This window comes from Danio aesculapii, chromosome 9, assembly GCF_903798145.1.
Source record: "Danio aesculapii chromosome 9, fDanAes4.1, whole genome shotgun sequence".
In the NCBI taxonomy this organism is placed as follows: Eukaryota; Metazoa; Chordata; class Actinopteri; order Cypriniformes; family Danionidae; genus Danio; species Danio aesculapii.
Window position 1 is genome coordinate 49,342,480 of NC_079443.1, and position 14,223 is coordinate 49,356,702.

A 14,223-nucleotide genomic window follows, 5' to 3' on the forward strand; every position below is an offset into this window, starting at 1 on the left:
CTTTATGAATATTCACAAACTTATATGTTCAATATGCATTAGGGCTGCACGATATCAGAAAAATCAATCATTGCAATACTTTGTTATTCTGCAATTATATATTGAAATATGAATACAATTTCCCCAGTTGATTTTAAAATATCTCCATTTTAATTGAATTTCTCATTTTAGATTGATAGGGATGATTCTGTAGGGGAGTGAATGATGCATTAAATATAATAAACAAACTAATAAATACAATAAGAAGAGTTACAATTGAAATAAACATTATACAAGTCCAATATTCAGATACAGAATAACTGAATAGGAAAAACTAAAATAATTAAATAAAATTAAACGACATTAAAGTAACAATTGCTCATGCCTCAATGCTTTTAAAATTCTCATACAGTCACAGGCCTCAAAAACACATGCAAATGATAAATTATAATACTGACTCAACGTGGCAAATCCTGCGATGTGACTATTGCGAATGATTACATAGCGATATCGATGCTGAAACGGTATAATGTGCAGCTCATGCATTAACCCTTGTGTGCTGTTGGGGATGCTTTTCATTGTCTCTGGGGTGATTTTGAGCCATATCTTGGCCACAACTTTCTCTGTGTTTCAGCAAATGAAATGATTTTTGGCGACAAATCTTATTTAGACACATATTTAAGAGAAAATGCGTTGGAACTTTTCAAAAACCTAACAATGCACTCTGAGCAAATTTACTATCCTCTCGTTATGTTGGCAGCTGTTTTTGCATCATTTACTTTCATTATAATGACATCATAATGTTTTGATTGCAAAGCTGTGACACCAAATAATCATGCATTCTTGATTGTTGGAGGTTTTCCCTGTTGGAAAGAGGTCAAATGTGTCATTTTTACTGTTGATCATCAGTTACAGTGCAAAAAAGTTAGTTCTGGCTTTAATATTGAGTTATATGGAGTATAGTGAGTGTGTGTAAATGTGTGCGAGTGTAAAAGAGGCCTCTGCAGACTTATCTTGATATGTTTGAGAAAATACAAAAAAAAAAAACACCTTAGCTCTCAGAACATAGTAAACATAGTAAGTGTATTTATGCACTCAGACTATAATTCAACATAGGCTCATTCTGAAAATGTAACCTTACATACATTTCTGGAGATCACGAATTATGTAGCCAGGAGTAAGTATGGCTGAAAAATGAACTTTTTTTAGTCTTTAAAACAAACGCTACGGGGCGGTATGACATGCTTACCAGCTGAGCGCTTACCTCGGTATGAACAGCTTTCCCGCTATTACCAGTTTGTCCAGTTAGCTCGCCATGTACGTAGACAGACTTGAGACACAGAGAGGAGTTGACCACGACGATGGGGTTCGAGTCCGTTGAAGAACGATTTCAGTTAGCAGGTAAGACAAAAACGCAAGCCAAAAAATAAAGTAAACAAGTAAATAACAGGGTGAGAATGTGGTAAAATCTGAAAACGTGGTAAAAAAACACTATTGGTTGGGTTACACACTCAATGAAGCAGCAGTGCGATGCAATGAAAGCCTCCAATGACAGCGAGCTTTACTGTAGCCGCCCCATGGCATTAAAGAAGGAGACAGATAGATTTCACTGATGCTTGCACTGTGATTTATTTGACCAGAAGCCATAAACCTTTGCGACTGTATGAAACACTGCATATGCTTCACTTATTTCTTGTCACCGTGTTGCCCATTGCACCGTAAAACTACACAAAACCAAAAAAAAACACAGTGTAAACAATCATATGAACGTGAAGCATAATATATACACATTCACAATATAAACCATATATGGAGCATAACGTGTATAAGAATGCAAAGTTCAATAAATAACATCAAAAACACTAATATACAAACAAACATAAAACAAACATACCTCGTTCCGCTTGATATAAACGGGGAAACGAAATAAACTTTATCTTTCTTATAACTAGAGTCTGCTGTTCATAGCTGTCTCGAGCATGAGGTAACACAAGATAACCTGTTACACACCGGCCAACACTATGAGGCTCTGGATGGAAAACTACAAAATTACTAAGCAACTTATATGCTGTTGCCCTCTAGAGGTGGCTTAACGATAGGGAGGGTGGTGGTCATTACAAGGAAGGTGGGTGAGTCGATCAGTCAGTCAGTCAGGCAGTCAGTCAGTCAGTCAGACAGTCAACAGCGGCCTCTGGTGGATTTGCGCGAGAACGGCAGGCGTGAATGGAACCTGCGAGAGAAATCTGAGATCTGATTCACCAGCGGCCTCTGGTGGATTTAAGCAAGAACAGCAGGCGCGAATGGCACCTGCGAGAGAAATCTGAGATGATTCACCAGCGGCCTCTGTTGGATTTAAGCGAGCACAGCAGGCGCGAATGGCACCTGCGAGAGAAATCTGAGATTTGATTCACCAGCGGCCTCTGGTGGATTTAAGCGAGAATGGCAGGCGCGAATGGCACCTGCAAGAGAAATCCGAGATGATTCACCAGCGGCCTCTGTTGGATTTAAGCGAGAACGACAGGCGCAAATGGCACCTGCGAGAGAAATCTGAGATCTGATTCACCAGCGGCCTCTGGTGGATTTAAGCAAGAACAGCAGGCGCGAATGGCACCTGCGAGAGAAATCTGAGATGATTCACCAGCGGCCTCTGTTGGATTTAAGCGAGCACAGCAGGCGCGAATGGCACCTGCGAGAAATCTGAGATTTGATTCACCAGCGGCCTCTGGTGGATTTAAGCGAGAATGGCAGGCGCGAATGGCACCTGCAAGAGAAATCCGAGATGATTCACCAACGGCCTCTGTTGGATTTAAGCGAGAACGACAGGCGCGAATGGCACCTGCGAGAGAAATCGGATATCTGATTCACCAGCGACCTCTGGTGGATTCGCGAAAACAAAAACTGCAAAAAAAAATATAGTTCCTGGGACGTATTTGGCACTCTCCAGAAATGTATATGGAGGTAAGTTTTCAGAACGAGCCTGGGTTGCTATAATTTGCTGTTTTACTCCATAGAATTCCACATAAAAGCTAGACACTTTTTTGCACAGGCCTATCTAAAGGATTAATGCTGTCAACTGATGATCAACAAGGAAAACTACTAACAATCAAGAATGCATGATTAAATAGTGTCAAGGCTTTGCAATCAAAACATGTCATTATAATGTACGTCAATGTGTGTTGCGCTGATTGTTTCAACTTTAAATAACTCTTTTGCACAATATTCAACCTTAAATACCTCTTTTGCACAATATTCAACTTTTAGTACCTCTCTTGCACAATATCCCGCACAACAGTGTTCAGTCCCATGTAAAAGTACTTGTATAGTAGTCTTGTGTATAGATAAGTATCTTATTGTATATGCTAGTTATGCATAGGTTTTTTAAAACAAGCTCATGTCCAGTCTTGTGTTTGTATTTATAACTATTTATGTAGCACCGTTGTCCTGCGAGACACGACATTCCTCTGTATGTCCACACATGTAGCAGAATGACAAAAAACAGCCACCAACATAACGAAAAGGTAGTCAATGTGCCCATTTTCAATTTCCCCAACAGCACACAAAAGTACACGACATCCGGCTTGTAAATGAAGTATGCTAATGAAAAGGGTTTCGTCTGGGCAGGTTTGAGTCGGAGCAGGCCATGCGGCAAGGGGTGGAGCAGGATTTGGCGCGTCTCCGCAAGATGCTGGACGACACTTACATGGGCCGCATGCAGCTGGAGGGCCAGATCGAGTCTATGAGAGAAGAGCTGGCCTTCCTGAAGAAGAGCCACGAGGAGGTGCACGCCTTAAACACACTGTTTACACCACAAACCTGTAAAGTACTATAGTGTATTCATGCTCTCGGTAGCTGCTGTGATCTGTGTTTGACTCATTGTTGAAGCACAAACAGCCCTCCAGCCACAAGCAGTTAATAGTTAATAGAGTGCAACAGTAATAGTCAAGGATTTGGTCACGGAAGTAAAATAATAATAATAATAACTAATGTTCTCCAGACAAGACCTGCTGTGATAACATATAATGAAAGCATCTGTGTGCACACATCTAAAAAAAAAAATCTTAAAAGGTACAATAAATGAAAATAAAGTTTTTTTTAGATATTAGTATGTATATATATATATATATATATATATATATATATATATATATATATATAAATATTTATATATATATATATATATATTTGTCACTACCGTTTAAATGGATCAACGGTTTTATTTATGTCACCCTTATTCTTCAGTTTCTCATCAAATCGTGACCAATCAAATGCTTTCTAGTATCTGACATGCCCCGCCCCTTCAAGACGCTTCACATTTTATGCACTTGAGCTCAACCATTGTCGCTGACAGAGTGGTGATAAAACAAAATGTTATTGGCTGTTTTTTAAGGGGAGGAGCTACAGTATATCCTCGCCCTCTTATCCGGTTGAGATTACATCAAACATCGAATAAAAAAACTGCACATTTCAAAGCACTTCATTGGCCCTTTAAAGGCAGGTGCTCAATCAAGCCAAACACAAAAGAAACAGTAAAACAACTGCACAAAATGTTTGGCCAGTGGTGAAATGGTAGTGCCTATCTGAGCCTGGTTCTCTCGAGGTTTTTTTCTTCACCAATTGGTGAAGTTTTTCCCTCGCCGCTGTCGCCACTAGCTTGCATGGTTCAGGATCTGTAGAGCTGTGCATCGATGGATTGCCCTTCAGCGTTTGAACTCTCAGTAGTGATTATTAAACCACACTGAACTGAGCTAAACTGAACTGAACTTAAACTTTGGAAAATTAACTACACTGTTTCAATTTACTATGATTTTTTATGTGAAGCTGCTTTGACACAATCTACATTGTAAAATAAAGGTGAATTGAATTTAATTAAAAATAATAATAATTCGGCACACGTACTGCCTCTTTAGCTCTCAAAAGGCTAATTTAATTAGACGATTAAATTAGTCATTTAAAAGCTAAAGTGGCAGTGTGCCAATTTTTTCGACTTTTTCTATAACTTATGATGAAGAAATCATTAATCAGTGATTTCACGATTCACTAATCAGTCAGTAAATCAACTAATCATGGACTCTTCACAAAGACTTTTATATTAAAACAATTTGTAAATTCATTTGTACCTTTATATCCCATATACAGTCTCTAAAATATCCGCATTAAATATCCGTATTTTCTGTATTTTGTTATTTGTGGTTTTTCTTTCATTTATTTATGTTTTTGGATTGCATTATGTGGTCTTGATGTTTTCTGCAACAACTTTTGATGTTGACAATTTGAAAAGGTGACTTTTATTGACATTTTTTATAGTTTGAAGTGATACAATGCATGAGTTGTTGTTGCTAATTAGGGTACAAAAACTGCTAATTAACTGCCAGTACTTTTTCTGTTTACAGACTTTTCTGTTTACATACAATACATAGCTTCAAAATTATTAAAAGGTCAATAAAAGTCACTTCGTTAACTTCACAGCTGAATCTTCAACATTAGAACATTTCAAACAACACTCCTTGAAATATGTTAGCACCTTGCTAAAATTTCATATGCTGGTTATAAGTTAATACATCACAGACATGCTAGTAAAAGTTAGAACATATTAACAACTTGCTAAAATGTTAATTGCACAATTGCTACATGTTAGCAACATGTACAAATGCATTAAATAATGATAGCAAGTTTCTTTAACATGCTAACAACAAAGCTAAAACATGTTAGAACATGCTAACAAATTGTTTAAATATGCTTAGGCTTATAAACTAGTCTAAAACATGTTAGCAACTTTTTGAATTATTATAAAGAGGCTAGAAACTTGTTAAAACGTGTTAACAACATGAGCATGTTATGAATCTGTTATAACTTGTTAAAACAAGTTTACATGCTATGCTAACAATGCATTAAAAATGTAAAATTCTAAAAACATTCTAGCAACATTCTTAAACATGTTAACAATGTGTTACAATCTGAAATTAACATACAATATGCTAACAACTTGCTAAAATGTGTTAGCATCTGTGTGATTTGTTCTTGATAGATTAAGCTTTACAGCTTAAAAAAGCTTGATTTAAAAATGTTAAAACAAGCTAACATGCTATGCTAAAAATGCATTAAAACGTGTCAGCAACATTTAAAAACATGCTAACGTGTTAAAATCTGAAATTAAGATACAGTATGCTAACAACTTGCTAAAATGTCTTGGCATTTGTTTTGTTTTTCCATGATAGACTGTATAAGCTTCAAAAGCATTAATCAATACTTCAAGCTATTCAAACCACGTCATACTTTCTGGTCAACTTCAAATTTTGTCTAGGCATAGGCTACTCTTTTTTTAATGCCTATGGGGAAAATATTTAAGCATAATAGTTCCCTCACTAAGTGCTAAAAAAGTGGGCGGTCACCTTAAACCTATTATTTGAGCTCCTGTCAACAAATCCTCCCACCCACCTACCAGGTTTTCCATGCTTTAGGGCAAGTGTTAAACAAACTGAGCTCTCTAGTAGCCGCTGCTCGGTTGCCAGATCCTGTTACTTTAATCCATAAATAAAGTCATTTACATTTTATTTTACAGGATGTGGCCAACCTGATGAGCCAGATCAACGACTCTCAAGTCAATGTGCAGATGGAGAACAAAAACACTGCAGATCTCAATGATACCATTAATAATATTCGCCAGCAGTATGAGCGAGCCGCCCAGAAGAGCCGTGAGGACACCGAAGCCTGGTATAAAAACAAAGTCAGTCATATTTCATATTTTTTTAAATGTTTTTCCAGCAATACAGTGCACTTTGGTGCCCCTTTTTATTAATCGAGGCTATATTACTTGGACGTTTTGGCCTGTTTGCAATGGCATTGATCTCTAAGCAAACTTTTGCTCTCACACACATTCTGGTTTAGTTTAATTGTTATGTTTTTGAGAAATAATATGAATTTTTTTATTTCAATTATTTTACACACCTAGATAGATAGATAGATAGATAGATAGATAGATAGATAGATAGACAGACAGACAGACAGACAGACAGACAGACAGACAGACAGACAGACAGACAGACAGACAGACAGACAGACAGACAGACAGACAGACAGACAGACAGACAGACAGATAGATAGATAGATAGATAGATAGATAGATAGATAGATAGATAGATAGATAGATAGATAGATAGAAGAAAAATTACATTAGAAAACATATTGAGATTGTTTTAAAAGTTGTTTTAGATGTTATTTATTATATTTTTCATTATATTTTATCTTTTGATATTTTTAATTGAAATGATTTGTATCTATATTATATATTTATTATTATGTATATCATTTATAATATACACACACAAACAAGTATAATTTCTTAATGGCACATATATCACAAAGCTTTTTCATGCTATATATATATATATTTTACATATAAATATTGCATTAATTCAATAAATATACTTTATTATTATACTTTATAATAGATTTATATAGCATATATATGTATACCAGTACACATTTTATGTAATTTAACTTTTACATATAAACAACACATTAATACATATATCACATAATACATTTATCTACAGTATATGTACATATGTTTGTTTTTTGATGCAATACATTTCTTTACATATAAATAACCTCTTAAGCTTAGATTAATAAAAAATAATATATTAATACATCATACATTTATATACAGTATATGTATATATGTAAATATTTTGATGCAATATATATTTTACACATATCACATTAATTTAATAAACATTATATTAATACATAATACATGTATATACAGTATATGCACCCATACATACATATCTATATGTATATCTAACAATACAAACATATAGTTTTTAATGCAATTTATTTTTACATATAAATATTAGATTAATTTATTAAATATACTATATTAATACAAAATACATGTATGTACAGTTTATGTGCATATGTATATTTTTGATGTAATATAATTTTACATACATTTATTTATTTATTTATTTATATATATATATATATATATATATATATATATATATATATATTTATATATATATATATATATATATATATATATATATATATATATATATATATATATATATATATATAATGAAATATGTTACATATATTAGGTTAATTTAATAAATAAAATATATTAATAACTTATACAGCATATGTGTTTTTGATGCAGTATATTTTTACATATAAATATTAGACCTACCTAGTTAACCTAATTAACCTAGTTACGCCTTTAAATGTCACTTTAAGCTGAATAGAAGTGTGTTGAAAAATATCTAGTCAAATATTATTTACTGTCATCATGGCAAAGATAAAATAAATCAGTTATTAGAAATGAGTTATTAAAACTATTATGTTTAGAAATGTGCTGAAAAAATCTTCTCTTCGCTAAACAGAAATTGGGAGAAAAAATAAACGGGGGCTAATAATTCTGACTTCAACTGAATATTTTTATGCAATTTATACTTTACGTCTAAATATTAGATTTAATACATATATTAATACATCATATATTTATATACACTACATGTGCATGTGTATTTTTTGATGCAATATATTTGACATATAAATTAAGTCTATTTAATAAATATAATATATTATTACATCATTCTTTTATATACAGTGTATATAGTTACAAAATAACAAACATCTACAAATCTGTCCAAAATCTAGATCCTTAAAGATCTTAAATTAAAATGTCACCTTCTAAAACATTAAGGTTAAGCACCTTCATTCTCTGAATTTTCTTGAGTTGTAACCCGTTTTTGTACCTTATGAGAAAGTGCCCTTTGTTCATTATTATAAGGCACCACTATATAATCATGTGACCCGAGTCTCTTGTTCCTCTATTTATCCAGTTTGACAACATCACGGCTGAAGTGACTCAGAACACAGAAGCTCTGCAAGCAGGAAAGTCAGAGCTGAACGAACTACGCAGGCAGAAACAATCTCTAGAAATTGACCTGCAGGCTCTGCACAACATGGTACGGTACACAAATAACACTAATTATCTGCTTGATAAATCCTTCTGCATTCTACACAGTCAGCATTCACACCCGTCAGACATGTGCATCGCTCTGATGATTATGAGACTGCACAAAATGTTCAGCGCCTGTCTTTGTGCATGCTTGTCATCTGCATTTGCGCATTATTACTGTGAGGCCAGGTGTTTTTTAAACCATGGGAAAGCAGATGTTGTCTTCATATGGTGGTTTGTCGAGATGTTTTTGTCAAGATAATTTTTTAGACTTGGTTGAAGCTCAGTCCTGCACAAAAATAAATCCCAGAACTTTATGATTTAGCACAAAAATAACAAATGTAAAACAAACCTAAAACTTCTCAAATGAAAGGATCTGCTGTAATGCTAATATATTTAGCTTTTTTAAAAACAATTACCATTTGTGCATGGAAAGTTTTATTTAGCATTTAAGCTGATGCTTTTGTTTCAAAACGTTAAATTGAAGCACAAAAATGATTGCAAAATTTTATGGCCTTTTACACAATTTAATACACTGCTAAAAATGCTGGGATGCCAACAATTCCTTCATGTTGTCCCAACACAAATCTATTAAGTTAATTTTATCGTTTTTTAAAAAAAAACACGTGTAAGAATTGTGTTGTTTCAATTCATTTTAAATAAGTAGTTTGAACAAACAGCAAAAGTCATTTTTTGAGTGTGTGTACATATATATACATATATATAAACATATACATACATACATACATACATACATACATACATACATACATATATATATATATATATATATATATATATATATATATACATACATGCATACATACATACATACATACATACATACATACATACATACATACATACATACATACATACATACATACATACATATACATATATATATATATGTACACACATACATTCACACACATATAAATATATATATATATATATATATATATATATACACACGCACGCACATACATATATATATATATATATATATTTATATGTGTGTGAATGTATGTGTGTACATATATATATGTATATGTATGTATGTATGTATGTATGTATGTATGTATGCATGTATGTATATATATATATATATATATATATATATATGTATATGTATGTATGTATGTATGTATGTATGTATGTATGTATGTATGTATGTATGTATGTATGTATGTATGTATGTATTTATATATATACACACACACATAAATACATATATACAGATAAATACATATATACACATACATACATATATATATATATATAATTATATATTTTTTTATTTATAATATTATAATATGTAATATATATAATATGTATTTATATATATATATATATATATATATATATATATATATATATATATATATATATAAACACACACACACACACACACACACACACATACACATATTACATATTATAAATTTTTAAAACATCTTAATTTATATGTCTCCACAATATATTATTCATTTAAGATGAATAATATTGTTTTTATTATTATTATTATTATTATTACTATTATGGTTATGGTTATGAATCCATTCAAGTGCTTGATGCCTTTCATTTTTGATCACTTGATGTGTGATTGCACAAAATATTCAACGGTCACATCTGTCATCTGAAATTACGCATTATTGCTGTGCACCCAGGTGTTTTCACTCATGAGAAAACAGAAGCTGTTTTAGTACTTTGTCAAGATTTTTGGACTTTAGAAATTACTGCAGTGAAACAAGTGAAAACTGTACACAACTACACATTCATTATTATTACTATTTTCTACATTTTAAAATAATAATAATCTATGAAACGCCATGCTTGAAAGCAAAAAGGAATAAAAACAGTCACAGAGGTCAGAGGAGAATGGCCAGACTGGTTTGAGCTGATAGACACTAACACTCCAATAACCACTCGTTACAACCGAGGTATGCAGAAGAGCATCTCTGAATGCACAACATGTTCAACCTTGAGGCAGGTGGGCTACAGCAGCAGAAGACCACAGCAGGTGCCACTCCTGTCAGCTTAGAACAAGAAACTGAGGCTACAATTGGCACAGGCTCACCAAAATTGGACAATAGAACATTTGAAAACGTTGCCTGGTCTGATGAGTCTCGATTCAGATAGTAGGGTCAGAATTTGGCATCAACAACATAAAAGCATAGACACATCCTGCCTTATATCAACGGTTCAGGCTGGTGGTGGTAGTGAAATGGTGTGGGGGATATTTTCTTGGCACACTTTGGGCCCTGTTAGTACAAATTGAGCATTGTGTTTTTGGATGCGATTAATAACGATTAGCTGTTGCCGCAAAATTCATTTTAAGCTTTAAAAGTCCCCTTAAAGTGCCTTGAAATACGCAGCATTGTTCAGTGTGTTGACACTGTCCACTAAAACAGAAAAAAATGCAGGTTGCTTTTAAATAGCCAATAATGTTTTGTTTATACATCACAACCCTGGACAAAGCTGTTGAAAATGAGCTTTTGAGTAAAGCAGCATTTAAAAACTTACAGTATAATAGACAGAGATAGTACTGCTGCGTTAGTGCAAACAAGCGGCTGATTTCAGTTCCAGGTTTACCATTTAGCGTATAGGACAGGGTGCTTCAGATTCAGATTAACATTTTGATTGGATGGAAAATCTGATGAGAAGCTTAAGTGCAGTTTCTGATGCCTATACTTCACTGTAATGAGCAACATCACCATTATAGTTAAGAAAAATAGCCATACTAGAGCATTCTGTCCTACTATGGTAACGTCTTATGACATCATGCCCAGTTTTTGGTTAATTTAAATAGGTTGGTCTGTGTTTCACTCATATTTCAATCAAACTAGGGTTGGGGGGTGTGACGGAATATACTGTAACATAGGAAAAAATTGTTCCCTGTGGTATTATACCTATCCGCTTGTTAAGAGTGACGTCAAGTGAAACGGCTTCCTAGTCCAAGCGCTATATCAAACTGTATGAGGAGACTCATCAAATGGTAATAATAAACGTTTACAAAGTGATGTAATACTTTTGAAAATCATGACCGCTAATATATTCTATATATATTATATTATTCTGGCTATCCAAGAGACAGAAGGTGATTCATTTTTTGAAATTGTTAACATTTTGTTATTTGTGATGCAGCAAATCCAGAGACTGATGTGAACACTCTGGTTGCATATAAAATTCACTTTAATGTGTGATAGGACTAAAAAGTGGCCATAAACGAATATTTTCTAAATCCAATTGAGTAGCGCCTTGGACCCGAAAACAGTATTTCATACGTCACGACTTAACGAGCGGATAAATATTGGCCAAATGTGATACAGGGGAGTTTAAACACTTTGTGATCAATATTGTCTGATTAAGAGCCAGTCACACACTTTGTGATAGCCGTTAATAAATTCATATATTCGGAGCTTTGGTGTTGCCACCCCTATGTATGTATTATTTTTGTACTTCTTGTTGTTTGGCTAAGCATCCATTTTAGATTGATGTGCTTGCTTTTGTGCGTTTTTTCTTTCTTGCATACCGTGAAACAGAATTTCAGGCATACTGCCAAAGTCAAAACACACAAGAGTTTGTTTTGGAAGTAGACCAAGACCCAGTGGTCTTGATCTGTTTGTTTCGTGTGTGCAGATTCAGATGGCAGTGCTTGTTCATATAAATGAACGGCACTATCAAAGCAATAACACCAGAGTCTGATTCAAACCAAACCTGCCAAGTGTGAAAACACCAGAAACACTTTACCTTTTATATTTATCAAAGGATCACTGTGCTACGTATGACAGATTGCACCATGTGTGTCTTTGTTTCCATTTTTTGTTCCTTTTAAACCTGTTTTGACACACTTGTAATCAGTTTTAATTCATTTGAATTTTCTGTTGTCTTATATTATTTCATGATTCTTTTAGTCTTCTTGTTTATGTACAGCACTTTGAATTACCATTCATTCATGTCCCTTTGGCTTAGTCCCTTTATTTATCAGGGGTCATCACAGCTGATTGAACCGCCAAATTATCCAACATAGGTTTTACACAGTGGATGCCCTTCCAGCTGCAGTCCAGTACTGGGAAACATCCATACACTCTCACATTCACACTCATAGACTATGGCCAATTAGGTTATTCGATTCACCGATAGTACATGGACTGTGGGGGAAACCGGAGCACCCGGAGGAAACCCACGCCAACACGGGGAGAACATGCAAGCTCCACACAGAAATGCCACTCAACCCAGCCGGGACTCAAACCATCGACTTTCTTGCTGTGAGGTGACAGTGCTAACCACTGAGCCACTGTGTCGTCTTGAATTACCATAGTGTTTGAAATTTCCTATAAAAACAAATTTGCCTTGCTTTACAATATGGGATACATAATTAATATATTTGCTAACATGAACTAATAATGAACAACGCTTGAACAGCATTCATTAATCATGATTCAACATTTACTAATGCATTATTAAAATCCAACAATGTATTTGTTAACATTAGTTAACGCACTAAAAATATCTGTAAATTAGTAGTTTTCCGTATTTTGTGATTCATGTTTTTTTTCCCCCATTTATATATGCTTTTGAGTTGCATTGTTGGACATTGAGCTTTCTTCCAACAACATTTAACCTTGAAAAGTTAGAAAAAAAGTGACCATATTAACATTCATAATAGTTTAAAGTGATATATTGTCTGGGTTGGTGCTGTTAATTACGCTACAAAAACCTTGTGATAAACTTCCAGTACATTTTCTGTTACAGTACACTCTCAGAAATAAAAGTGTGTGATCTGTCACTGCCCTGGTACCTTTTCAAAAGGTACAAATTTGTACCTAAAAGATCCATATTAGTACCTCAAGGGTACATATTAGTACCTACAAAGTACAAAAGTGTTCCTCTTAAAAGTTTTAGATACTAATATATACTTTTAAGGTACCAATATGGTCCCTTCCAGTACAAATGTGTACCTTTTGAAAAGATACCACCCCAGTGACAACTCGTGTATTTTTATTTCTGAGAGTGTACAGACTTATTTCTCTATATACAGTATATGTTATTTTTCATACATTATATTATTTCAAACTACTAAAATGTCAATAAAAGTCACTTTGTTAAACGGTAGAGTTGAATTTTCAACATCAAAAGTAAACATACCATAATGCAACTCAACAGACAACACAAAATACAAAAACTGTTAATTAACAGATATATTTTACAAAGTGAGTTACCATGAACTATGAACAACAGAATTTTCACTAACTAAAGTTAGCAAATATAAATGA

At 33.6% G+C, this 14,223-nt stretch overlaps 1 protein-coding gene across 1 annotated transcript in view; it reads left to right on the forward strand.

Moving 5' to 3' along the window:
• The window catches only part of LOC130235346 (keratin, type I cytoskeletal 18-like), a 30,134-nt gene that overhangs the window by 2,284 nt on the left and 13,627 nt on the right, over positions 1-14,223 (forward strand). The window contains exons 3-5 of the mRNA XM_056465919.1: positions 3,601-3,757; positions 6,539-6,703; positions 8,826-8,951. Coding sequence (XP_056321894.1) covers positions 3,601-3,757; positions 6,539-6,703; positions 8,826-8,951 — 448 coding nt within the window. The remainder of the gene's footprint in view (positions 1-3,600; positions 3,758-6,538; positions 6,704-8,825; positions 8,952-14,223) is intronic.